This window comes from Pan paniscus, chromosome 20, assembly GCF_029289425.2.
Source record: "Pan paniscus chromosome 20, NHGRI_mPanPan1-v2.0_pri, whole genome shotgun sequence".
Classification (NCBI taxonomy): Eukaryota; Metazoa; Chordata; class Mammalia; order Primates; family Hominidae; genus Pan; species Pan paniscus.
The window spans coordinates 20,093,656-20,121,226 of record NC_073269.2 but is presented as its reverse complement, the minus strand read 5'-3'; the positions used below and the strand labels follow the sequence as shown (position 1 = coordinate 20,121,226).

General features: G+C 54.9%; 1 protein-coding gene across 2 annotated transcripts in view; it reads left to right on the top strand.

Moving 5' to 3' along the window:
• The first annotated feature begins 6,625 nt into the window (after positions 1–6,625).
• The window catches only part of NOTCH3 (notch receptor 3), a 41,225-nt gene continuing 20,279 nt past the window's right edge, over positions 6,626–27,571 (top strand). The window contains exons 1-20 of one of the 2 annotated variants that reach the window (XM_034944587.4): positions 6,626–6,833; positions 10,048–10,126; positions 15,111–15,253; positions 15,332–15,670; positions 15,763–15,885; positions 15,973–16,206; positions 18,199–18,354; positions 18,453–18,638; positions 19,279–19,392; positions 19,633–19,746; positions 20,291–20,524; positions 20,641–20,751; positions 21,926–22,118; positions 22,197–22,348; positions 22,586–22,699; positions 23,155–23,310; positions 25,811–26,036; positions 26,450–26,651; positions 26,784–26,931; positions 27,356–27,540. In XM_034944587.4, the coding sequence (XP_034800478.3) occupies positions 6,716–6,833; positions 10,048–10,126; positions 15,111–15,253; positions 15,332–15,670; positions 15,763–15,885; positions 15,973–16,206; positions 18,199–18,354; positions 18,453–18,638; positions 19,279–19,392; positions 19,633–19,746; positions 20,291–20,524; positions 20,641–20,751; positions 21,926–22,118; positions 22,197–22,348; positions 22,586–22,699; positions 23,155–23,310; positions 25,811–26,036; positions 26,450–26,651; positions 26,784–26,931; positions 27,356–27,540 (3,327 nt within the window). In that variant the 5' untranslated portion in view covers positions 6,626–6,715. The remainder of the gene's footprint in view (positions 6,834–10,047; positions 10,127–15,110; positions 15,254–15,331; positions 15,671–15,762; positions 15,886–15,972; positions 16,207–18,198; positions 18,355–18,452; positions 18,639–19,278; positions 19,393–19,632; positions 19,747–20,290; positions 20,525–20,640; positions 20,752–21,925; positions 22,119–22,196; positions 22,349–22,585; positions 22,700–23,154; positions 23,311–25,810; positions 26,037–26,449; positions 26,652–26,783; positions 26,932–27,355; positions 27,541–27,571) is intronic. The other variant, XM_055102974.2, reaches the window with a different exon arrangement.

Sequence of the window (27,571 nt, the reverse complement as noted above, 5' to 3'; positions counted from 1 at the left end):
GGTGGATCACAAGGTCAGGAGTTTGAGACCAGCCTGGCCAAGATAGTGAAACCCTCGTTTCTACTAAAATACAAAAATTAGTCAGGCATGGTGGCGAGTCCCTGTAATCCCAGTTACTTGAGAGCTGAGGCAGAGAATTGATTGCATCCAGGAGGCGGAGGTTGCAGTGAGCTGAGATCACACCACTGCACTCCAGCCTGGGTGACAGAGTGAGACTCCGTCTCAAAAAAAAAAAAAAATCATCCATCCAAAGTATTAATGGACCACTGGATAAGTAATGTGTGGTATAGCCATTCAATGAATATTACTTAGCTATAAAAAGGAAGGAAGGCCGGCCACAGTGGCTCATGCCTGTAATCCCAGCACTTTGGGAGGCTGAGATCAGCCTGGCCAACATGGTGAGGCTCTATTAAAAACATAAATTTTTGTATTTTTACAAAATAACTAGGATTATTAACGACTAAAAATACAAAAATTAGCTGGGTGTGGTGGCAAGTACCTGTAGTCACAGCTATTCAGGAGGCTGAGGCAGGAGAATCGCTTGAACCCGGGAGACGGAGGTTGCAGTCAGCTGAGATCGTGCCACTGCACTCCAGCCTGGGTGCAACAGAGTGAGACCCTGTCTCGAAAAATAATAATAATAATAATAATAATAATAATAACTAATAAAATAAAATTAAAAGGAAGGAAGCCTGGATCCATGCTAAAACATAGAACAACCCCAAAAACATGATGTTGAGAAGCCAGACACAAAAGGCTACATAGTGTATGATTCCATTGACACGAAACGCCCAGAATGGATAAATTCATAGAGACAGAAAGTGGATTAGTGGGTTCGAGGGCCTGGAGGAGGGAGAATGGGGAGGTTTCCGTGTGCAGGGATGGAAATGATCTGTAACTAGAGGTGATGGTCACACAGTATGAACACACTTTAAAATGGTCAATGTTTAATTTTACGTTATGTGAATTTTACCTCAATTAAAACAAAAAGCACCAGAGAAGGCCAGGAGTTGTGGGGCGTGTCTGTAGTCCCAGCTACTCGGGAGGCTGAGGAAGGAGGGTCACTTGGGCCCAGGAGTTCGAGGCTGCAGTGAACTATGATTGTGCCACTGGAACCCTGCCTGGGAAACAGAGCAAGACACTGTCTCAAAAAAAAAAAAAAAAAAAAAAAGAAAAGAAAACAACAACAACAACAACAAAAACAAAAACAACAAAAACAAACAAACAAAAAAGAAAGCAAAACAATGATCAGGAGAAATAATCAAAAGATGCTAAAATCTATGGGGGAAAGCTTATTGGGCAGTAGGATATTCACACGGTCTCAGTGTATCTCCCTATAGGGTAACTGTTCTGTGATGCTAGCCCCTGGTCAGTCATTCAACTTTCATTCCCCTTACAAAGGGGGAGGATGGAAAGGGAGGAAAATGGCACCCTTATAGCAGGGAAACTTGACCAACTTTGCCCCGGTGATGACAGCTGAACATCACTAATGCTGGGAACTGATGTCAGGAACCTCCCGATACGATGCACCCAGGAGGACCCAGCAATGCTCCTGTGGTTTCTGCCGAAGATGCACAGCCTGAACCTGATCACGAGGAAATGGCAGGCCAGCCATTCCTGCACAACTGCTGGCCATTCTGCACAACTGACCTCAGCTCTCCAAAAACGTCAGTGTCATGAAAGACAAAGAAAGACTGAGGAACCAATTCAGATTAAAAGAGACCAAGAGATATAAGGATTAGAATTAGCCGGGTGTGGTGGCTAGCTACTTGGGAGGCTGAGGCAGGAGAATCCTAGCTACTTGGGAGGCTGAGGCAAGAGAATCCTAGCTACTTGGGAGGCTGAGGCAGGAGAATCAGTTGAACCTGGGAGGTGGAGGTTACAGTGAGTCAAGATCATGCCACTGCACTCCAGCCTGGGTGACAGAGCGAGACTCTGTCTCAAAACAAAAGGATTGGATGCAACTCATGATGCAGCATTAGATAGATCCTGGGCCAGCAAAGAAACATTGCAATAAAGGATTTAATTTTTTTTTCTTTTCTTTTCTTTTTTTTCTTGAGACTGAATCATGCTCTTTCGCCCAGTCTGGAGTACAGTGTCGCAATCTCGGCTCACTGCAACCTCCGCCTCCTGGGTTCAAGCGATTCTCGTGCCTCAGCCTCCCGAGTAGCTGGGATTACAGGCACTCACCACCATGCCCAGTTAATTTTTGTATTTTTAGTAGAAAAGGGGTTTCACCATGTTGGCCAGGCTGGTCTTGAACTCCTGACCTCAGGTGATCAGCCGGCCTCAGCCTCCCAAAGTGCTGGAATTACAGGTGTGAACCACCGCGCCCGGCCACTAATTTTTTTATTTTTTCCCCACAGGGTCTTGCTCTGTTATCCAGACTGGAGTGTAGCAGGATGATCACAGCTCACGGCAGCCTCGACCTCCTGGGCTCAAGCAACACTCTCACCTCAGCCTCCTGAGTAGCTGGGACTACAGGTACGCGCCACCATATGCTGCTAATTTTTTCTAGTTTTGTAGAGTCAGGGGTCTTACTATGTTGCCCAGGCTGGCCTTGAACTCTTGGCCTCAACCAATCCTCCCTCCTTGGCCTCTCAAAGTGTTGGGATTACAGGTGTGAGCCACTGTACCTGGCCCAATAAAGGATATTATTTGGGCAACTAGCAAACTTTGAATACAGACCGGGGCAAAAACTGTAGTATGTTTATGAAAGAGGATACCCTTGTTCTCAGGAAACACACAGCAAAGTATTTGAAGGCAAAGGAACATCATATCTACAACTTACTCTCAAATCATTTAGCCAAAAAATGCATATATGCATATGTGTATAACGTATATGTACACATATATGTCAAATGTGGCAAAATGTGGGTGGTTGGTGAATCTGGACAAAGGGCTTATACAAGTTGTTCATGCTATTCTGTAACTCTCAGTTGTTTTTGTTTTTGTTTTGAAGTGGGTTCTTGCTCTGTTGCCCAGGCTGAAGTGCAGTGACATCCAGGCTCAAGTGATCTTCCCACTTCAGCCTCCCAAGTAGCTGGGACTACAGGCGCTCACCACTACACCCTCTTAATTTTCTTTTAATTTTTTATAGAGTTGGAGGTCTTGCTATGTTGCCCAGACTGATTTTGAACTCCTGGCCTCAAACGATCCTCCTGCCTCAGCCTCCCAAAGTGCTGGGATTACAGACATGAGCCACCATGCCCAGCATGCAACTTTGTGTGTTTTAAATTATTTTCGTCTTTTTTTTTTTTCCTTTTTGTGGAGAACGGGGTCTCACTATATTGCCCAGGCAGGTCTTGAACTCCTGGGCTCAAGCTATCCTCCCGCCTCTTGCCTCCCTGAGAGCTGGGATTACAGGCATGAGCCACCGCGCCCGGCTTAAATTATTTTCAAATAAAAAGTTAAAAAAATTGTGGCCAGGCATGGTGGCTCACGCCTGTAATTCCAGCACTTTGGGAGGCTGAGGTGGGTAGATCACTTGAGGTCAGGAGTTCGAGACCAGCCTGGACAACATGGTGAAACCCTGTCTCTACCAAAAACACAAAAATTAGCCGGGCATGGTGGTGTGGGCCTGTAGTTCCACCTACTTGGGGTGGCGGGGGGCGGGGGGAACTGAGGCAGGAGAATCGCTTGAACTCAGGAATGGAGGTTGTAGTGAGCCGAGATGGCACCACTGCACTCCAGCCTGGGCCACAGACCGAGACTTGGTCTTAAAAAAAAAGAGTCCGGAAGTGGTGGCTCATGCCTGTAATCCCAGCACTTTGGGAGGCTGAGGCAGGTGGATCACCTGAGGTCGGGAATTGGAGACCAGCCTGACCAACATGGAGAAACTCTGTCTCTACTAAAAACACAAAATTAGCCAGGCATGGTGGCACATGCCTGTAATCCCAGTTACTCGGGAAGCTGAGGCAGGAGAAGCACTTGAACCCAGGAGGCAGAGGTTGTGGTGAGCCGAGATTGCGCCATTATACTCCAGCCTGGGCAACAAGAGCAAAACTCCATCTCAAAAAAAAAAAAAAAAAAAAAAAAATTGGCCCGGCGTGGTGGCTCATACCTGTAATCCCAGCACTTTGGGAGGCAGAGGAGGGTAGATCACCTGAGTTCAAGAGTTTGAGACTAGCCTAGCCTACATGGTGAAACCCTGTCTCTACTAAAAATACAAAGCCAGGCATGGTGGTGTGTGCCTGTAATCCCAGCTACTTGGGAGGCTGAGGCAGGAGAATCAGTTGAACCCGGGAGGCAGAGGTTGCAGTGAGCCGAGATCGCGTGCCACTGCACTCCAGTCTGGGTGACAGAGGGAGACTTTGTCTCAAAAAAAAATTGTCTGAAGATTTCTGGGATACCCATGTGACTATCTCCTACCAGAATGGTTCTCCCATGCTCAGCCATACCTGCCTTGTAGGTGACCCCCTCAAACCCAGCACCTCTCCTCCACCCAACCCATTCCTTCTTCCAGCATCCTTATCGCCAAGCCAGATACCAAGGAGTAAGCATGGCTCCTTTCTCCTCTTAACCTCTGGCCTGTACACGTTCCCTTCCAACTCTGTCCCTTCCTGTTGGCATGGGCCAGTCCCTCTGCTGGGATGACTTCCCTCCAGCTCAATTTTCAGGGCCAAGCCCCACTGGACGTCCTCTTGGACGCCCTCCAGGGTGCACCCCCAGTCCATAGAACAGAGTGTGATATAGGGCTGGAGCCTTAGCCATACTTGTTGAATACATGAATGAACAAATAAATAACCCTCCCAGGCAAAGTCCTCACCCACCACCCGTGTACCCCAGGCCCTTCCCAGATTCCATGCCTTTCTCTGGCCCAGCCCTGAGCCCTCCACACTGGGTGTGTGTGCGTCTAGCTTTTTCTTCCCCAGACTGGAAGTTCCTCCAGGGCTGGGCTCCAGGCCTCTCAGGGTCCCCATTCTTTCCACAGGAACAGAGGGAGCTGCAGGAAGCCTGTGCAGCATGACTGATTTGGGAAAAGGCAATTGATCAAGGCTGGGCGTGGTGGCTCATGCCTGTAATCTCAGCACTTTGGGAGGCTGAGGCGGGCGGATCACTTGAAGTCAGGAGTTCGAGACCAGCCTGGCCAACATGGCAAAACCCAGTCTCTACTAAAAAAATAGAAGCTGGGCGCGGTGGCTCACGCCTGTAATCCCAACACTTTGGGAGGCTGAGGCAGGCAGATCACGAGGTCAGGAGATCGAGACCATCCTGGCTGACACGGTGAAACCCCGTCTCTACTAAAAATACAAAAAAAAAATTAGCAGAGCATGGTGCCAGGTGCCTGTAGTCCCAGCTACTCGGGCGGCTGAGGCAGGAGAATGGTGTGAACCCAGGAGGCGGAACTTGCAGTGAGCGGAGATCATGCCACTGCACTTCAGCCTGGGCAACAGAGCGAGACTCCGTCTCAAAAACAAACAAACAAACAAGTAAACAAAAAACCAGAAAAAATTAGCCACGTATGGTGGCACACACCTCTAATCCCAGCTACTTGGCAGATTTGGGGGGTGGGGGCTGAGGCAGGAGAATCGCTTGAACCTGGGAGGTAGAGCTTGCAGTGAGCCAAGATAGGGACACTGCACTCCAGCCTGGGTGACAGAGCGACAACCTGTCTCAAAAAAAAAAAAAAAAGAAAAGAGAATTAATCAAATTGAGCCAGATAGGCTGAGGCCCAAAGCTGTGTGGGGTATGGGGGTGGGACTAGGGGGCTGGGGTGACCCTTTGAGAGTCACAGAGGAAGTGGGTTGCTTTCTGGGAGGGCTGAGAGTAAGAAGGGTTTGTGTGTGCATGTGTGAACACACACATGCATGTGACTCCTAGTACGTGTCTGAGGTCTGAGGCTGCAAATGTAGTCCTAGGCTCCTGGCCTGGCTGAGTGAGTTTTAGCGGTTTTTTGTTTGTTTGTTTTGTTTGAGACAGGGTCTTACTCTGTTGCCCAGGCTGGAGTGCAGTGGTATGATTTCGGCTAAGTGCAACCTCAGCCTCCTGGGTTGAAGCGATTTTCCTGCCTCAGCCTCTCGAATAGCTGGGACTACAGGCGTGCGCCACCACGCTCAGCTAATTTTTGTATTTTCAGTAGAGTCCGGGTTTCACCATGTTGGCCAGGCTGGTCTCCAACTCTTGACCTCAAGTGATCCATCCACCTCTGCCTCTCAAAGTGCTGGGATTACAGGCCGGAGCCACCGCGCCCGGTCCGACTTTTAGGTTTGTGAATGTTTTAGATCAGAGTCCTGGGGAAGCTTGGTGCATGGACTTGCATGTGTGCGTCCGTGGCTGTGGGTCCATGAGCCTCTCAGGACGTGACTGGCCTCAGTTTCCAGGGTTTCTGGGAGGCTGTGTTTTTTGTCCCGGCTCCAGAGGTGTCCGGCTCTGGGTGTGTACTGGGGGATGGGAATGGGGTGCGTGGGCGTTCACGAGGTTGGGTGTGCCCGCCACTCCGGGTTCTGCCCGCGTCTCACTGCATGCTCGGCCTGGGTTTCCGAGGGTCCGCGCGTCCCAGGCTGTGCGGGTGGAGGGTGGGCAGGGACCCCGGGAGGCCGGGCGGGGGGCGGGGGCGCGCTGGGCCGGCCCCGGGGCGGGGCGAGCCTTCGAGGGCTGGGGGCGGGGCGGCCCGGCCGCCTCACTTCGGCGAAGTTGGCGGCGCGGAGGCTGGCCCGGGACGCGCCCGGAGCCCAGGGAAGGAGGGAGGAGGGGAGGGTCGCGGCCGACCGCCATGGGGCCGGGGGCCCGTGGCCGCCGCCGCCGCCGTCGCCCGATGTCGCCGCCACCGCCACCGCCACCCGTGCGGGCGCTGCCCCTGCTGCTGCTGCTAGCGGGGCCGGGGGCTGCAGGTGAGGGGCCGGGACCTGGCGGATGGGACGAGGGCGGCAGAGGGGGAGTGCAAGAACCCCAAGGCCGGGGCTGGGGGGTGTTCATGGGAGGAAGGAACCAGGGTCGGGGAAGGGGCGCAGGAGCCCCGGGCTTCATGCCAGTGCTGGAGGACCCAGAGATTCAGAATGGGGAGGACCCCAGAGGCCCAAGGAACAGGGACCCTTGAGCGATCAGAGCTGAAGATGAAGGGACCCAGGAGTCCGAGACTGGGAGCTCGAGGTGCGGGGATCAGGGACTCGAGGTGGGGGGGTGCGTACAGAGTTCGGGACTCGTCCCCATCCAACTCACGCCTGGAGTCCTGGTTAGGTTATGATTGGGGGCCCAGGTACTTCTAGGCCGGGGACCTCTCGCACAAAAGCCCCCCCACCCCGCCCCCGACACCCCGGGCGGGCTGGGCCAGGCGGGGGGTGAGGAGGGGGCGCGAAGTTCTGGGAGCTCTGAACTCGGAGAAAACTTCCCAGGCCGGCGCGCAGCAAGACCCGGAGCCGGATTCGGAGCCGGAGCCTCGGCGGCGCGCGGGCCCCCTCCCCCGCCCGCAGCCCCGCTCTCTCCTCTGGCCGCGGGGACCCGGAGGCCCTGGGACCCCGCCCCTGCGCGGGGAGGGGAAGGGGCGAGGGCCCACGTGCTCCCCTTCGGCTCCAGCGCCCCCTCCCCGCGGCCAGAGCCCCTCCCCAGGCGGCCAGGGGCCCCCCGCCCCTCCTCCTCTCCTCCCTCCCCTCCCCCGCTCGGGACAATGGCCGCGCCGTCTAGACACCCCCTCCCTCCGGCCGGCCTCGCGCTTTCTTTGCCAGACAAAGCGGGACCCGCGGCTGGGCCGGGGAGGGGGCTGCGGGGGCACCCCCCTCACCGCTACGGGAGGCCTGGTGGGCGGGGGATGGGCGCGGGCCAAGGCCCCTGGCCAGGGGTCCCAGACGCCACTGTGGGGCTTGGCGCTGGGCGGGGTGGGGGTTTCGGGAGTGAACGGCCTCCCCAGCCCAGCCCTGGGGCCCGGACGGGGCAGGACCAGGCAGGAGCCGCCGCCTCCGCCGGACCAGCGGCGCACACACATGGCCTGTGACACACTCGCTGGCACATACAGCTCTAGGTCACGTAACAGAGATGCAAACCTGCACACACACAGCACACTCGCAGACATGCACACCTGGCTCAGGAAAGACACACCCAGCTGCACGCACACAGCTCACACATTGACATACATACACACACAAATACGATCACACAGGTGTGGCACACACGCTGCCTGCACACACTCAGCACATAGATGACTCAAGGACATGCTTACACCCAGCTCACACATGCAGATGGACAGACACAGCCAACCCATACACAGACACACCGGTGCACACACAGGTCACACCAACACACAGCTGTACACCCATTTACACGGTTCACATACATAGACCCACAACAGACACAACCTGCATACAGACAGCACACACATCTGTGCATTCCCGTATGGCTGTGCAGCTCATACACACACAGGCACACCCACGCTGACATGCATGTACAGGTAGACTCACATGTAGCTGCAACTGGGACACAATAGATGCATGCCCAAATCCACATACAGACTGACACACAAGCCCGTGCACGCACACACATGTGGCTCACATTGCCTACAGCTCAGGGTGGCCCATAGCCCATGTTATGGGACCCACAGTGTGAGTTCACGAACACCCACAGGTCCTGGTGTGGGTGATAGTGTCCAATCGGCTTGTCCTGTGAGGAAGGGGCATATATTATGTAGGCCCATGCTCAGGTTCAGCTCGACAGATTCTGTAACTCACCCTCTTGTTTTCTATTTCTTTCTGTCCTTCTCTCTCTCTTTTTTTTTTTTTTGAGACGGTCTCACTCTGTTGCCAGGCTGGCGTGCAGTGGCGCAATCTCGGGTCACTGCAACCTCCGCTTCCCGGGTTCAAGCGATTCTCCTGCCTCAGCCTCCCGAGTAGCTGGGACTACAGGCGTGCGCCACCACACCCAGCTAATTTTTTTTTTTTTTTTTTTTGAGATGGAGTTTGGCTCTTGTTGCCCAGGGTGGAGTGCAATGGCGTGATCTCGGCTCACTGGAACCTCTGGCTCCTGGGTTCAAGCGATTCTCCTGCCTCAGCCTCCTGAGTAGCTAGGATTACAGGCACCTGCTACCATGCCCAGCTAAGTTTTATATTTTTAGAACAGACTGGGTTTCACTGTGTTGGCCAGGCTGGTCTCGAACTCCTGACCTCAGGTGATCCACCAGCCTCGGCCTCCCAAAGTGTTGGGATTACAGGCGTGAGCCACCATGCCTGGCCGCTTTCTATTTCTTTCTGTCCTTCTCTGTCTTCTCCTGGTCTATCTGCTTCTAGTTCATTCTTACGTCTTTGTGTTTTTCTCGATCTTCCTTCCTCTCTCCATCACCCTCTCTCTGACAAGAGCATGCATGGACACACGCACTGTGTCCCCACACCTGATCGCATGTACACAGTTCTCCACTAGCTCAGACCCAGCCGCACCCTGGGCCCTTCTGGCAGGACAGTTAGACTCTGCCACACCCTAGAGGGACACAGCCCTTAGGGATGGCGATGTTGGACAGGGCAGCACATGCCTTGTGCCAGTTGCCCCTCCCTTCAACACACACCCTATTCCAGCAACGCCCAGCGCTGGCTGCTTCTGGAGATGCTGTGCTCACTCGTGGGTACATGCCTTGGTCCCTCTCCCAAGAGCACCACGCAGGCCTGCCTGGCTGGAGTAGATGCCCATCAGGGAAAGGAAGACCCGTGGCCCTAGGATCCCCTGCCCCTTCCCCTTCTATTACCCCTGAACCTGGGCATGAAGCCCCAGACCTCCCTGTAACACTCAGCACCCTTACTTCCTGTCTCAGCACACCCCATTCTGCACATCTTAGCTCTGGCAGCTTCCCGAGCCCCCACATCTGGCACAAGACAGCCCCTCCTCCTGCCCTTCCCTGCTTTGTGGTTCCCAGGGCTCGAGCTGGCAGGGACAGCTGCAGCCTCAACAGCTGGGGCTGGGGCGGGGGGGGGGCGTGGGAACTGTGTATGGGGGGACTCCCTGCACCCACAGAGACGCCCCCATCCCCATGCAGCTGTTGCCTGGTGGAGGGAGGGAGGGGGTTTGTCACTTGGGCCTGGGGTTCCTGGGCACCTGGCTGATCCTCCACCTTCCTTCACCCCCACACAGCCCCCCCTTGCCTGGATGGAAGCCCGTGTGCAAATGGAGGTCGTTGCACCCAGCTGCCCTCCCGGGAGGCTGCCTGCCTGTGAGTGCCTGGCTCAGAGCCACCAGTGGGCCTTGTGTGTGGGGGCGGGGGGGAGGGGCGATTTGTCTTCTCCCTCTGCCTCTGTGTTCACCATAGATGTCTCTACCACTTCCTACATGTGTGTGGCTTGGGCAACCTCTCGTGTTTCCTCATTGGAAACTGAGCAGGGGCTCTGCACTCTTCTTGGCATGGGTTCAAGTCCCACATCATGTTGCTGACCGGCTAGGAATTAAACTCTTTACGTCTCAGTGTCATGGTCTGCAAAATGGGCCCAGTAATCCCAGCTTCACAGTTCTTGGCCACCTGAGGTCACATGTAAAGCCCCCCATGAGGTAGGTATTATTCAATCAACAAACGATCAGGGACCAATGGCAGTGGCTCACACCCTCCACACCCCTCCCATCTCTCAACGTTTAGTGGCGGGGGACATAGGAGGCCTATAATACAGTCCCACACTGCCACTTACTTGCAGTGTGATTTTGGGCTAGTCACTTTCCCTCTCTGATCATCATTGCACCTGTGAAATAGGGAATGCTTCACTCTGGCGACTGTGAAGGGACTTAACAATTTAGTTGTTAGATATCACAAGGAAAGGCAAGAGATTGCGGGGAGCAGAGCAGAGGCTGGGAAGGAGCTGAGCAGAGACAGAAAGAGCTCAGCTTAAATTCTGGGGTCTGGGACACCTTGAGCATTCAAGCTTTTTGAGCCTCAGTTTTTGCATCTGGAAAATGGGGCAATAATAACTCCTGTATGCACTCAACATACATTAAGTGCTCAGAATATAGTATGTGCTCCAACATAGGCATTATAATAAATAATAATGGTAGGGAGGCAGGAAACAGGTGCTCTAAGGAGAAGTCTCTCAAGGTTATGAGGAAATGCTTGGCTCCTTTCATGCTATCATTAATAACAGCAGTTCACGCAGTAGCCATTAATTGACTCATTAATGTATTCATTTATTCAGCATCATGTGTGCCAAGTACTGGGTCAGGCCCAAGCTGGGTGGGTCTGGGGTGATTTTAGACCAAGAAGAGCCGCTTTGAAGTTACACCTACATTTATTTTGGCTGGATCTCCCACTCGGGCTCACCTTTGTGGAGGGCTGAGCCTGACTGAGAGGGTTTCCTGGGGCTGGGGGGTCTGCGAAGGTGGGGCGGGATGGGGAAAAGTGTGACCTTACCTGGAGCCACACACTTGGGAGGGCGAGCGGTGGGGCCGGGCGCCTGCGCAGTGGAGCTCCGCGCCTGGAATACTGCCGACAGGTGAATGAGCCCGCGGCTGCCCCGCCCTTCGACAGGTGAATCACCGGCGCGCGCGGCGCCCGGAGCCCGGATCGTCCGGAGTGGAGCGGGCTCAGTCCTTCGAGCTGGGCTGTGGGAACCACTCCCTACACGCCCTCCACCCCCCACGAGTCTCTTTCACGGTCTCAAATACTCAAGTCCTTTCAAGGATGCCCCAAGCTGTCACCCCACCCATGGATCCCCCAAGACCCCCCCACCGGCCGCAGACGTTTCCATAGACCTCGTCCCCATCTCCTAGTCCTCGCCTCACCCGCCGTGCCCCCCCCAACTAGGTCTGCGCTCCCCCCTCCGTCTCCCCCAAAGCTTAGGCCGTGGGGCGGGGCGCGGGTTGGGGCTGGAACCGGCCCGACCGGTCGGCGGGGGCGCGGGACGCAGAGCGTGGGAACCCGCCCGGGGCGTCGGGAGGGGGCCCGCGCGGGTCGCGCCCTGCCTGGCGGTGGGACCAGCTATCCTCGGCGCCCAGCGCAGCGCGCCCCCTCCCGACGCGCGGTCGGGGCCGCAGTGGTCGCCCTGCGGGCCTTGGAGGAGGGGACGGGAGCTGTGCCCTCCCCTCCCAACGCCACCCGCACCCTTGCTTGCTCGGCCGTGCCCCGACCTGTTTCGCTGGGGGCCGGGGTGGGGGGGATCTTGCGGGTGACGCTAAGGACTGAGTCAGCCGCTTGTTGAGTTCAGTCTCAGGCGTCTGGGACAAGCCGGAGGGAGGACAACCGCGCCAGGGGCGGAGGGTGGGGGGATAGAGGGGGGTGAGGGTTGGCAGCGTCGGGGGGCGGAGCTTAGACTCTCTGGCTTCTCTAAGCCCCTCCCTCTGACCCCGCTAGTGCCCCTTGGAGATTTCCAGTCTTAAGACCAACCCCTCCCAGTTCCAATTCCTCACACTCCTTGGTGGGCTTGGGGAGGGGGCTGCAGGTTGAAGGACCACCCCCCCAAGATGAGGGTACCAACAGTGGTGTCAGTACCCCAACCCTCCACCCTCCCATCCCTTCATAAGAGGCTATATAAGTCCCAGAGAAGGGACTTGAGGGTTTGTGGGAGCCCTGCTGTCTGTCCCTGTGAGTGAGAGTTGCTCATTTCCGCGTGGGATGCTGTGGGTTGGTGTCTTGAGTGCTGGCCAGGCCATGGCGTCCAATTGGTGTGTCCCTCTGTGTGTGTAGCTGTGGTTTCTGGGCCTGTCTGTGTGTGCCTGGGTGGTTGTGTCCTGGGGTCTGAGACTTCTTTTTTTCCTTTTTCTTTCTTTTTTTTTTTTTTTTTTGCGATCGAGTATCGCTCTTGTTGCCCAGGCTGGAGTGCAGTGGCTTGATCTTGGCTCACTGCAGCCTCTACCTCCTGGGTTCAAGCGATTTTCCTGCCTCAGCCTCCCGAGTAGCTGGGATTACAGGCATGTGCCACCACACTCGGCTGATTTTTTGTGTTTTTAGTAGAGACGGGGTTTCTTCATGTTGGTCAGGCTGGTCTCGAACTCTTGATGTCAGGTGATCCACCTGCCTCGGTCTCCCAAAGTGTTGGGATTACAGGCGTGAGCCACTGCGCCTGGACATGGGCCTGAGACTTTTCATTTGCTGTTCTCTCTGCCTGGAATGCTGTTCCCCAGAAAGCCCCATGGCCCCCTCCTTACCTTCATATGTCTGCGAAAATAGAATTCCATCTCCTTGACCCCATGATTCTATCCCCCTTAACCCTGTGGTTTAGCTTCCTACGGCTGCTCTAACAAATTACCATAAACTGGGCAGCTTGAACAATAGTAATTTATTCTCTTGAAGTTCTGGAGGTTGGAAGTCTGAAATCAAGAATCGGCAGGGCTGAGCCTCTCCATGGGGACCCAGGGGAGAACTGACTCTTGCAGCTTCTGGTGGCTCCAGACGTTTCTCAGCTAGTGGCTGTCTCACTCCAGTCCCTGTCTCTGTCTTCTTCTCTTCCTTCTCCCACCCAAATCTCCTTTTGGCTGCCTCTCTCTTTTTTTGAGACAGAGTCTTGCTCTGTCACCCAGGCTGGAGTGCAGTGGTGCAATCTTAGTTCACTGCAGCCTTCAACTCCCAGGCTGAAGCGATCCTCCCACCTCAGCCTCCCAAGAAGCTGGGACTACAGGTGTGAGCCACCACACCAGCTAATCTTTTATTTTTATTTTTTAGGTGGAGTCTCTCTCTGTCACCTAGGCTGGAGTGCAGTGGCATGATCTCGGCTTACTGCAACCTCCGCCTCCCAGGTTCAAGCAATTCTTCTGTCTCAGCCTCCTGAGTAGCGGGGACTACACGAGTGCACCACCACGCCCGGCTAATTTTTGTATTTTTAGTAGCGACGAGGTTTCACCATGTTGGCCAGGCTGGTCTTGAAATCCTGACCTCGTGATCCGCCCACCTCAGTCTCCCAGAGTGCTGGGATTACAGGCGTGAGCCACTGTGCCTGGCCTGTTTTTTTGTTTTGTTTTGTTTTTTTTTTGAGATGGAGTCTCCCTCTGTCAACCAGGCTGTAGTGCAGTGGTGCAATTTCGGCTCACTGCAACCTCCGCCTCCTGGGTTCAAGCGATTCTCCTGCCTCAGCCTCCAGAGTAGCTGGGATTACAGGCTCCTGCCACCATGCCCGGTTATAATTTTTAAATTTTTTTTGTGGAAAAAAGGTCTCCCTATGTTGCTCAAGCTGATCTTGAACTTCTGGCTTGAAGTGATTATCCTGTCTTGACCTCCCAAAGTGTTGGGATTACAGTTGTGAGCCATTCTCTTGTATGAACACTTGTCACTGAATTTAGGGCCCAGGTGGATAATTCAGAATAATCTCATCTTGACATCTCTCATTTAATTACATCTGCATAGCCAGGCCTGGTGGCGTGTGCCTGTACTCCCAGCTACGCAGGAGGCTGAGACAAAGAATTGCTTGAACCCCGGGAGGTGGAGGTTGCAGTGAGCCAAGATCGCGCCACTGCACTGCAGCCTGGGTGACAGAGCAAGACTCCATCTCTTAAAAAAAAAAAATTACATCTGCAAAGAGCCATTTAAAAAAAAAGTAAGGTCCTAGTCACAGGTTCTGGGACATGGATGTCATCTTTTCAGGGGCTGTGACCCAACTGACTACATCCTTCATGGTTCTGATGGCTTTCACCGCCCCTTGCCAGCATGTTGTATATTAATTTGTTATTTGTATATGTTCTCCTTGCCTGGACCTGGCTGCAAGGATCCAGAGGGATAGGGACCCCTTTCATTGTGTTTGTTGCTGTATTTGTATTGCTCAGAACGTAGTAGGTACTCAGTAAATATTCGTTGCATGAATGAATGTGTGTTTTGTTTTGTTTTGTTTTTTTGAGACCGAGTCTTACTCTGTCACCCAGGCTGCAGTGCAGTGGCGCGATCTTGGCTCACTGCAACCTCCACCTCCCGAGTTCAAGCGATTCTCCTGCCTCAGCCTCTTGAGTAGCTGGGACTACAGGCATGCACCACTATGCCCAGCAAAGTTTTGTACTTTTAGTAGAGACGGGGTTACACCATGTTGGCTAGGCTGGTCTTGAACTCCTGACCCCAAGTGATCTGCCCGCCGCAGCCTCCCAAAGTTCTGGGATTACAGGCGTGAGCCAGTGCACCCAGCAAATGTGTGTTTGCTGCTCTGTTTCCCTGTGTGTTTCTTGCCTGTCTTGTGTGTATCTTTGTGTCTGGGGCCATCCTGCCCTGTGCTGCCCAACCAAGCCATCTCTGCCCACAGGTGCCCGCCTGGCTGGGTGGGTGAGCGGTGTCAGCTGGAGGACCCCTGTCACTCAGGCCCCTGTGCTGGCCGTGGTGTCTGCCAGAGTTCAGTGGTGGCTGGCACCGCCCGATTCTCATGCCGGTGCCCCCGTGGCTTCCGAGGTGAGAGGGGAAGAGTCTGGAGGGGAGGTAGGCGGGGGTGTGGTCAGTCCTAAACTCACCCTGTCCTGGTCCCTCCAGGCCCTGACTGCTCCCTGCCAGATCCCTGCCTCAGCAGCCCTTGTGCCCACGGTGCCCGCTGCTCAGTGGGGCCCGATGGACGCTTCCTCTGCTCCTGCCCACCTGGCTACCAGGGCCGCAGCTGCCGAAGCGACGTGGATGAGTGCCGGGTGGGTGAGCCCTGCCGCCATGGTGGCACCTGCCTCAACACACCTGGCTCCTTCCGCTGCCAGTGTCCAGCTGGCTACACAGGGCCACTATGTGAGAACCCCGCGGTGCCCTGTGCGCCCTCACCATGCCGTAACGGGGGCACCTGCAGGCAGAGTGGCGACCTCACTTATGACTGTGCCTGTCTTCCTGGTGAGTGAGCCCTACTCAGGCGAGTCAGAGGGGTGGGCGTGGGGACAGCAGGCCAGCCTGGCAGTGACCATCCTTGCCCCCTTCCCTGCTAGGGTTTGAGGGTCAGAATTGTGAAGTGAATGTGGACGACTGTCCAGGACACCGATGTCTCAATGGGGGGACATGCGTGGATGGCGTCAACACCTATAACTGCCAGTGCCCTCCTGAGTGGACAGGTAGGCACTGCGGCCAGAGGGAGCGGGGAGGCAGGCCTCGGGTGGACATGCGCCAGGTGGCTGGACTGCTGCATCTGTGTGCCACAGGCCAGTTCTGCACGGAGGACGTGGATGAGTGTCAGCTGCAGCCCAACGCCTGCCACAATGGGGGTACCTGCTTCAACACGCTGGGTGGCCACAGCTGCGTGTGTGTCAATGGCTGGACAGGCGAGAGCTGCAGTCAGAATATCGATGACTGTGCCACAGCCGTGTGCTTCCATGGGGCCACCTGCCATGACCGCGTGGCTTCTTTCTACTGTGCCTGCCCCATGGGCAAGACTGGTGAGTGGCCGTTTTCTCTGCAGGGAGCCATGGATGGTTTTTAGTGAGGGCAAATAAGAAGTCTGACTTGAGTGTTAGAAAGATTATGCTAGGCTGGGCACAGTGGCTCATGTCTGTAATCATAGCACTTTGGGAGGCCCAGGCAGGCGGATCATTGGGTCAGGAGTTTGAGACCAGCCTGGTCAATATGGTGAAACCCCATCTCTACTAAAAACACAAAAATTAGCTGCACGTGGTGGTGCACACCTGTAATCCAAGTTTCTCAGGAGGCTAAGGCACGAGAGTAGCTTGAACCCAGGAGGTGGAGATTGCAGTGAGCCAAGATTGCACCACTGCACTCTAGCCTGGGTGACAGAGTGAGACTCCTTCTCAAATTAAAAAAAAAAAAAAAAAGATTATGCTAGGCTGGGCACAGTGGCTCATGCCTGTAATCCCAGCACTTTGGGAGGCCAAGATGGGAGGATTGCTTGGGCCCAGGACTTTGAGACCAGCCTGGACAACATAGGGAGACCTCATCTCTACAAAAACTTGGTAGGCTGGGTGTGGTGGCTCACGCCTGTAACCTCAACACATTGGGAGGCCCAGGCGGGTAGATTGCTTGAGCTCAGCAGTTTGAGACCAGCCTGGGCAACATGGCAAAACCCTATCTCTACCAAAAATACAAAAAATTAGCTGGGCATGGTAGCGCATGCCTGTAGTCCCAGCTACTCTGGATGCTAAGGTTGAAGGATGGCTTGAGCCCAGAAGGTGGAGGTTGCAGTGAGCTGAGATTGAGCCACTGCATTCCAGCCTGGGAGACAGTGTAAGACCGTGTATAAAAAAAAAGAGAGAGAAAAAAAGATTATGCTGGAGGCAGCTTTAGTGGGGAAGTGTAAGCCTGGGAGAGGCTTGGGAGGAGGCTGACATTGCACTGATGCATGGCTCAGGGCAGAAGCCATTGGAATGGGGAACTCCTGGGAGTTACCTTTGGAAGTGGCAAAGATCAGAGAACATGTTTAGGAGGGGAACGTGGATATAGAAAGAGGGCATACATGGCAGAGGGTATTACAGAAGCAAAGGCTGGAGTGTAGGACCCTTTTGTAATCAGAAGAGTCAAAAGGTTTTAAAACAATATGTGGATGTTTGCAATTTATTTTATTTTATTTTTGAGACAGAGTCTCACTTTGTCACCCAGGCTGGAGTACAGTGGCATGATCTCAGCTCACTGCAGCCTCAACTTCCTGGGCTCAAGTGATCCTCCCACCTCAGTCCCCCAAGTAGCTGGGATTACAGGCGTGTGTCACCATGCTCGGCTAAGCTTTGTATTTTTTGTAGAGACGGGTCTCACTATATTGCCCAGGCTGGTCTTGAACTCTTGAACTCAAGCGATGCACTCACCTTGGCCTCCCAAAGTGCTAGGATTATAGACGTGAGCCACTGTGCCCGGTCTGCAATTTATTTTTAAATGGTTTAGAAAAGAAGATTGGTAGATTAAGCTAACAATAGTTGAATCTAGGTGGTGGGTATATGAATGGTCAACTTTTCTGTATGTTTGATAGTTCTGATAATAAATGGATTAAAAAAGCAGCTATTAAATACTGTTTAGGTTTAATAAAAACAACAGGCCGGGCGCGGTGGCTCACGCCTGTAATCCCAGCACTTTGGGAGGCTGAGGCAGGCAGATCACCTGAGGTCAGGAGTTTGAGACCAACCTGGCTAACTTGGTGAAACCTCGTTTCTACTAAAAATACAAAAAATTAGCCGGGCGTGGTGGCACATGCCTGTAATCCCAGCTACTCGGGAGGCTGAGCAGGAGAATCGCTTGAACCCGGGAGGTGGAGGTTACAGTGAGCCAAGATCGCGCTATTGTACTCCAGCTTGGGCAACAAGAGCGAAACTTCGTCTCAAAAAACAAAACAAAACAACAACAACAACAAAACAATACTCAAGGGGTGTGGGCCTTTTGGGCAGAGCACGAAGATCTGCCTATGACTTCTGCTTACCACTTCCCAGGCCTCCTGTGTCACCTGGATGACGCCTGTGTCAGCAACCCCTGCCATGAGGATGCTATCTGTGACACAAATCCGGTGAACGGCCGGGCCATTTGCACCTGTCCTCCCGGCTTCACGGGTGGGGCATGTGACCAGGATGTGGACGAGTGCTCTATCGGTGAGGGGAGCTCCATCGTCTGTGAATGGGCTGGGAAAGAGGGGAGAGGAGGGGGTCCCGGCCAGCCACGCCCACACCGATCGCACTCCATCCGGCAGGCGCCAACCCCTGCGAGCACTTGGGCAGGTGCGTGAACACGCAGGGCTCCTTCCTGTGCCAGTGCGGCCGTGGCTACACTGGACCTCGCTGTGAGACCGACGTCAACGAGTGTCTGTCGGGGCCCTGCCGAAACCAGGCCACGTGCCTCGACCGCATAGGCCAGTTCACCTGTATCTGTATGGCAGGTGGGTGGTGGGCGTGGCCTGGGCGGGTCCTGAGGCAGGGGGCGGGGACAGAGAAGCCCGCGGATGGGGAGCTGAGCAGAATGGGGTGTAAGTGGGTTTGGAGTGGGACCCTTAGAGACTGAAGTCTGGAAGGAGGTGGGGTCAGGGCCAGAAGGGAATACTATGTGATTCTGGCGGCTTGGTCAAATGGAGTCAGTAGAACCTCAGGTGGGCTGGGAGTATTCTTGGCCTTAGGACCCACTCGGGAAGGGGTTGGGGATAGAGAGGCAGAGTCGGGGCTGCTGTGAGGTCAAGGTGAAGCCTGCAGACAAGCTTGCAGTAAGCCTGGGCAAAGGCTATGGGGGGCCCTGGGGCTGGGGGCTGGGGACTGGGGAAAGGGCTTAGTCTGAGGACTGGGGAGAGGAGGAGGGGTTTGAAGGCAAGGCCTCTGCGGACACCCATGAGCCTTGGGCCAGTTGGGACCACGGCTGGGTGACAGTCCAGCCTGTGGCTGAAAATTAAGGTTGGGCTGGGAGTGTGGAGGTGGGGACGAAGGCTCGGGGGATTTATCGATGAGTAGGAAGGGAAGTACCTCCTTCCTTGCACCCCGTTCACACCATAGGGTAGCCCCCGCTTTCCTAAGCCCTATTCCCTGCCCCAGGCTTCACAGGAACCTATTGCGAGGTGGACATTGACGAGTGTCAGAGTAGCCCCTGTGTCAACGGTGGGGTCTGCAAGGACCGAGTCAATGGCTTCAGCTGCACCTGCCCCTCGGGTGAGGACCTCAGGAGAGGGAGCCCGAAAAGACATGTCTGGGAAGGGGCAAAAACTCCAGGGTGGGAACCTATAAAACCACGTTAGCGGATAACTTACAATAGAAACCATATGTTATGAAACATTGAAGTTAATTTAAATCCAAGTAAATGGGTTTTTCCACCCAAACAAGGCGGGGCTGGAGAGGGGTGTACTGCTCTCACCCTTTCTGGGCCTCTGCTCATCCCACTCCCCACCCCAGGCTTCAGCGGCTCCACGTGTCAGCTGGACGTGGACGAATGCGCCAGCACGCCCTGCAGGAATGGCGCCAAGTGCGTGGACCAGCCCGATGGCTACGAGTGCCGCTGTGCCGAGGGTGAGGCGGGCCAATGACAGTCCGACAAGAATCAGGAGGCGGGGCTTGTGGGCGACAGGGCCAATAACAGACTTGGGGAGAGCTTGGGGGCAGGGTTGTAGCAAGGCAGGACCCAGTGACAGAGTTGTGGGGTGGAGCCGATAATGCATATAGACTGACATAAGGCTACGTGTGGAGCCAAAGTGTTGGGCTGGGCACAGGGTGCCTGTAACTGAATGGGGAGGGCCCAATACCTTCCCCTGGCACCTGCCATGTGCTCCCATCTCCAGTGGAGGGTGGGGCAGAAACAGGGCTGGAGGTGGGGCCACAGCTGGGGGTGGGATTTAACTGTGGGAGAGTCTTGGCTAGGGACAAATTCTGGAGCTTGTAGTGGGGTGGAGTGGAAGTTAAGTGGGGGGTGCGGGGGTGGGGCCTGTATTGAGCCCACCTCCTGACAGCTTGATGGGCAGGGCCTCAGATAGAGCTGAACCAGGATTGGTCCGAGGCCTCACTTGTGGGCAGGCCCCTGGCAAGTGGGCGGAGCCTGACCCTCTTGGCCCCACAGGCTTTGAGGGCACGCTGTGTGAGCGCAACGTGGATGACTGCTCCCCTGACCCATGCCACCATGGTCGCTGCATGGATGGCATCGCCAGCTTCTCATGTGCCTGTGCTCCTGGCTACACGGGCACACGCTGCGAGAGCCAGGTGGACGAATGCCGCAGCCAGCCCTGCCGCCATGGCGGCAAATGCCTAGACCTGGTGGACAAGTACCTCTGCCGCTGCCCTTCTGGGACCACAGGTGGGACCGGGGGCTGGGGCAGAAACAGCACACCTGGAGGGGCACAGAGGGTTTGGGAATGGTGCATCTAGTGGGGCACAGTGGTGGCCACTCCATGCCATGTTCCTGGCCCCTAGGTGTGAACTGCGAAGTGAACATTGACGACTGTGCCAGCAACCCCTGCACCTTTGGAGTCTGCCGTGATGGTATCAACCGCTACGACTGTGTCTGCCAACCTGGCTTCACAGGTGGGCAAGTGGCTGCCATGAGAGGGGGTCCTTAGATCGAGGGTGAAGTCACTCGTCTCTGTGGGCCTGTCTTGCCCGTATCTTTGCAGACTCTTGTCCAACGAGGTTGTCTGTGCTTTGCTCTGAGTCTGTGCTGTCTCATTGGCATAAGGTTGTTTCGAGATTATTCTGGAGGCTGGGCGCGGTGGCTCACGCCTGTAATCCCAGCGCTCTGGGAGGCCAAGGCAAGTGGATCACTTGAGGTCAGGAGTTCGAGACCAGTGTGGCCAACATCGCAAAGCCCCGTCTCTACTAAAAATACAAAAATTAGCCAGGTGTGGTGGTGGGCGCCTGTAGTCCCAGCTACTCGGGAGGCTGAGGCAGGAGAATTGCTTGAACTCAGGAGGCGGAGGCGGCAGTGAGCCAAGATTGTGCCACTGTACTCCAGTCTGGGCGACAGAGTGAGACTTCATTTCAAACACACACACACACACACACACACACACACAAACGGATTATTCTGGAAAATAGATGAAAGTGTCCAAACTCAGTGACTAGGTTATTTCTGAATGGGTCTAAACTAATCCTTAGTGGAAATGAATGTGACTTTGCTAGGTGTGTTGGCTCATGTCTGTAATCCCCCAGCACTTTGGGAGGCTGAGACATGAGGATCACTTGAGCCCAGGAGTTCGAGACTAGCCTCGGCAACATAATGAAACCCTGTCTCTACAAAAAATAAACACACTCCCCAGGCCAGATTAGTCAATAAGTAGATAAACACACACACACACGCACACACAATTAGCCAGACGTGGTGGTGTGCAACTGTAGTCCCAGCCACTCGGGAGGCTGAGGTGGGAGAATCGCTTGAGCCCAGGAGGTGGAGGCTGTGGTGAGCTATGATCATGCCACTGCAGTCCAGCCTGGGTGACAGAGTGAGACCCCATCTCAAAAAATAAGAAGAAGAAGAAAAGAAAAAGAAAGGGACTTCATGGAAGTTTGGGGACCAGAATGATCTGGGGCAAGTCAGCTCTTGGTTGAGGAGGCGGGTGTCCTGATGTGCACAAGAGCTGATGCATTATGAAAAAGAGGTCATTGCTCGGGGGCGTGGGTGTGCTAAGTGGGGTCAGGTCGTCCCTCCCTGGTTGTCCCTGCTGACTTTGTTCTGAGATGAGATTGCTTGTGTACTCCCCAGGGCCCCTTTGTAACGTGGAGATCAATGAGTGTGCTTCCAGCCCGTGCGGCGAGGGAGGTTCCTGCGTGGATGGGGAAAACGGCTTCCGATGCCTCTGCCCGCCTGGCTCCTTGCCCCCACTCTGCCTCCCCCCGAGCCATCCCTGTGCCCATGAGCCCTGCAGTCACGGCATCTGCTATGATGCACCTGGCGGGTGAGGGCCCTTCTCAACCTCAGACCCTGCCCCCTCTCCCTGGCCCACCTCCCTGGCCTGACTACCTTCCCCTGCCAGGTTCCGCTGTGTGTGTGAGCCTGGCTGGAGTGGCCCCCGCTGCAGCCAGAGCCTGGCCCGAGACGCCTGTGAGTCCCAGCCCTGCAGGGCCGGTGGGACGTGCATCAGCGATGGAATGGGTTTCCACTGCACCTGCCCCCCTGGTGTCCAGGGTGTGTACCTCACCTTCCCTCTGCAGCCCCACCAACACCATGGGCCTTCTCATCTCTCTTCTCCTCTACTCTCTCCTCCCGCTATGTTAGCTTCTTTTTTGCTTTCAATCATTTCCCTCCAGGAGCTTGGGAGGTGGGTATCGAGGTGGGGACCCTGGGGTTGGGGGAGGTGGGGGGAGATCGGATCAGGGAGTCCCTCAAGGCTATCTCTGCTTCCCTCTCTTCCACCCCCCACAGGACGTCAGTGTGAACTCCTCTCCCCCTGCACCCCGAACCCCTGTGAGCATGGGGGCCGCTGCGAGTCTGCCCCTGGCCAGCTGCCTGTCTGCTCCTGCCCCCAGGGCTGGCAAGGTATGCCACCTGCTTCTCTTCCCTCCTCCTCTCCATCTCCTCTGCCCCCTACCCTATCAGGGATGATGCTGGGGATCCAGAGAGGGACCCATCCCCAGCCCTGCCTTTGAGAGGGGCTTCCTTCTGGGAAGGACAGAGCTGGACACTGATATGCAGCCTGTGTGGGTCAGCCCTTGGAAGAGGAAGGGTTATGGGGCTAGAGATGCTGGGACTTAGGGCGGGGTTTGGGGTACAGCTTCCTGGAGGAGCAGACCTCATATTAGGTATTTGCCACCTACTGAGACAGGGAGACGGCCATTCTGAAACTGCATATGCAAAATGCCCAGACACGTATGACAGCACGGCTTATTTTGCCTTCACCCATCTCGGCCTGCAGGTTCTTCCTGAGCCCCAGGTCCCTGGGACCCTGCTCTGTACCCTGTAACCCCAGGTGTAACCTTGCTCCCTACCCCCAGGCCCACGATGCCAGCAGGATGTGGACGAGTGTGCTGGCCCCGCACCCTGTGGCCCTCATGGTATCTGCACCAACCTGGCAGGGAGTTTCAGCTGCACCTGCCATGGAGGGTACACTGGCCCTTCCTGCGATCAGGACATCAATGACTGTGACCCCAGTGAGTGCAGGGGAGCTCTTGGGGGTGCTGCTCTGGGGAACACAGTCATTAAGCTTGAACTGTGTGCCTGGCACTGTGCTGTCATTTCATCTTCACAGTTATCTTACTTTTCCCATTTTATTTATATGGAAACTGAGGCCCGAGGAGGTTGAGTGACTTCTTGTGCAAGCCCATGGAACGAGTTAGGGAATGAGCTGGGCTTAGAACCTTGGAGTCTGTGTGCTGCCTCTTTTTTTTTTTTTTTTTTTTTTTTTGAGACAGAGTCTTAGCTCTGTCGCTGGAGTGCAGTGTTGCAATCATCGCTCACTGCAACCTCTGCCTTCTGGGCTCAAGCACCTCAGCCTCCCCAGTGGCTGCGACTATAGGTGCACACCACAGCGCCCAGCTAATATTTTGTGTTTTTTGTAGAGACGGAGTTTCGCCATGTTGCCCACGGTGGTCTCCAATTCCTGGGCTCAAGCAATCTACCTGTCTCCACCTCCCAAAGTGCTGGGATTACAGGCGTGAGCAACCACACCCGGCCTAAGTGCACTGTCTTTGAGAGCAATCGAGTTAATATCGTGTGCAAAGTATGAGATAAAAGGCCCCCCAGAGGCCGGGCGAGGTGGCTCACACCTGTAATCTCAGCACTTTGGGAGGCCAAGGTGGGCGGATCACCTGAGGTCAGGAGTTTGAGACCAGCCTGGCCAACATGGAGAAACCCCATCTCTACTAAAAATACAAAATTAGCAGGGCATGGTGGCGCATGCCTGTAATCCCAGCTACTTGGGAGGCTGAGGCAGGAGAATCACTTGAACCTTGGAGGTGGAGGTTACGGTGAGCCGAGATTGTGTCATTGTACTGCAGCCTGGGCAACAAGGCGTAACTCCGTCTCAAAAACAAACAAACAAACAAACAAACAAACAAACAAACAAAAAGGGGCGCTGCCAAACAGATAAATAACACAAGCCACATATGCAATTTTAAATTTTCTAGTAGCCACATTAAAAAACAGAAATGGGAGATATTAAATTTAATATTTTATATTTATTTATTTATTATGTATTCAGAGTGAGGCTCTGTCACCCAGGCTGGAGTGCAGTGGTGCGATCTTGGCTCAGTGCAGTCTCGAACTCCTGGGCTGAGGCATTCCTCCTGTCTTAACCTCCTGAGTAGCTAGGATTACAGGCACTCACTACATGCCTAGCTAATATTTTTATTTTAATTTTGTAGAGATGGGGTCTCACTGCGTTGTCTAGGCTGGTCTCAAACTCCTGGCCTCAAGCCATCCTCCTGCCTTGGACTCTCAGACTGCTGCCACTGTGCCTGACCAAATTTAATATATTTAAATTTAATTTATTGAATGTATATAATCGGCTGGGCGCAGTGGCTCACACCGGTAATCCCAGCACTTTGGGAGGCTGAGGCAGGTGGATCACCTGAGGTCAGAAGTTTGAGACCAGCCTGACCAACATGGAGAAGCCCCGTCTCTACTAAAAACACAAAATTAGCTGGGCGTGGTGGCACATGCCTGTAATCCCAGCTACTCAGGAGGCTGAGGTAGGAGAATCACTTGAACCCGGGAGGCGGAGGTTGTGGTGAGCTGAGATCGTGCCATTGCACTCCAGCCTGGGCAACAAGAGCAAAACTCCATCTCAAAAAAAATAAAAATAAAAATAAAAGTAAATAAATAAATAAATAAATAAATAAATAAATAAATGTATATAATCTATTTAACCCACTATATTAACATATCATTTCAACATGTAACCAGTATAAAATTATTAATGAGATATTTTACATTGTTTCCTTTTTTTTTTTGAGACAAATTCTCACTCTGTCGCCCAGACTGGAGTGCAGTGGTGCGATCATGACTCACTGCAGCCTTGACCTCCCAGGCTCAAGTGATCCTCCCATCTCAGCCTCCCCACTAGCTGGGACTACAGGTGTGCACCATCATGCCCAGCTAATTTTTGTATTTTTTATAGAAATGGGGTCTTGCCATGTTGCCCAGATTGGTCTCGAACTCCTGAGCTCAAGTGATCTGCCCACCTCGGCCTCCCAAAGTGCTGGGATTACAAGTGTGTGCCACCACGCCCAGCCTATTTTTTTTTTCATACCAAGTCTTCAAAATCTGAAACCCAGTATTTACATTTATAGCACATCTCCATTTAGTCACAATTTCAAGGACTCAGTAGCCACATGTGGCTAATGGCCACTGTCCTTGTCCTGTTCCAAGCACAGGAATTAGATCAGGCACAATTAGCAGCGTTTGCTTGGCAGCTTAAAGGGACCTTTTGGTTTTCCCAGCATCCTGCCCTTGCCACATAGGTGAGGTTTCCAGATAAAGGAGGGGACGAGGCCACAGAAGGGGATGGATTTAGATTGCTCTGACCAAATGCACCCCATCCCAGTTGAACCTGGTTTCCTCCTGAATTCTTCTCAATCCAAGGCATATCCCAGTCAGACTGGGCTAATGGGGGCAAGGTAGGTGACCAGACCGCCTTCCTCCTGTCCGCAGACCCATGCCTGAACGGTGGCTCGTGCCAAGACGGCGTGGGCTCCTTTTCCTGCTCCTGCCTCCCTGGTTTCGCCGGCCCACGATGCGCCCGCGATGTGGATGAGTGCCTGAGCAACCCCTGCGGCCCGGGCACCTGTACCGACCACGTGGCCTCCTTCACCTGCACCTGCCCGCCGGGCTACGGAGGCTTCCACTGCGAACAGGACCTGCCCGACTGCAGCCCCAGGTGGGCGGGGCCTCTGCTTGGAGAGCAGGGACTCTGGCTTGGGATGGGGCCTGGGACCTGGGACGAAGTGGGGACAGCAACGACTTGGGGGAGTCCTCAGCTTGGTACCCACTGCGGACTCTGATGACTAATGGGGCAGGGCCAGGGAAGGAGCAGGGCGTCTGTTTGGAGCTCACCTTGGAGTCTCTGGTGCCTGAGAGGGCATGGCTTCCAGGTGGCTCTCACCTTAGGGCTGAAGTCCCTGGTGAATTGGAGCTAAGGGACCTGATTGGCTTCTGCTGGGGCTGCAGCTTCTTGCGGAGATAAGGGTCAGGGAGTGGGACGTCCCCAGCGCTAACAGCGGGACTCAGGAAGGAGGGCAGGGCCTGTGAGGGGGCGGAGCCTGATCCTCCCTCCCACTCCTTCCGCTCCAGCTCCTGCTTCAATGGCGGGACCTGTGTGGACGGCGTGAACTCGTTCAGCTGCCTGTGCCGTCCCGGCTACACAGGAGCCCACTGCCAACATGAGGCAGACCCCTGCCTCTCACGGCCCTGCCTACACGGGGGCGTCTGCAGCGCCGCCCACCCTGGCTTCCGCTGCACCTGCCTCGAGAGCTTCACGGGCCCTCAGTGCCAGGTGGGTGGAGTTACTGGGGACCTGGGGGAGGAGCCTGCCTGGGATCCTAGGAGGGAGAAGCCAAGTCGGGGCACAGTTTCTCCCAGACTACCCCCCACCCCCCAGTACTGACTCTGAGTGCTTCCCCTCCAGACGCTGGTGGATTGGTGCAGCCGCCAGCCTTGTCAAAACGGGGGTCGCTGCGTCCAGACTGGGGCCTATTGCCTTTGTCCCCCTGGATGGAGCGGACGCCTCTGTGACATCCGAAGCTTGCCCTGCAGGGAGGCCGCAGCCCAGATCGGTGAGTGGGAGCATGTGGGCGGGCGTGTGGGGCCTCGGGAAGGGGCTCATGCACGTACCTCCTGCTAGTGTGAGCCGAATGGGGGTGCCACAGAGCCTATGGGGCATGATGGGGTGTGTGGCTGAGTGGTGTGGGTGTGGGAGCATGTGACAACTGGCCGGGATGGTGTGTGTCTGTCACTGTGAGACAGCAGGGATGGTGTGTGTGCTACAGGGTGTGACCGAGCTGCTGTGAGCGTTGAAGGCATGTGTGTGTATGTCAGTGATGAGACCTTGCCTGCTGGGGGGATGTGTGACAACCTGATGGAGTGTGGGTGCGATCCTGGGGACTCATTCCACCAAGGATGTTGAATGATCTGTGTGATGGAGGCAGAAGGGGGATGTATGGGGTTACCTCTGTTCCTGTGCCACTCTCCTCTTTGCAGGGGTGCGGCTGGAGCAGCTGTGTCACGTGGGTGGGCAGTGTGTGGATGAAGACAGCTCCCACTACTGCGTGTGCCCAGAGGGCCGTACTGGTAGCCACTGTGAGCAGGAGGTGGACCCCTGCTTGGCCCAGCCCTGCCAGCATGGGGGGACCTGCCGTGGCTATATGGGGGGCTACATGTGTGAGGTAAGGGGGCGCTCCCCAGGAGAGGGAAGAG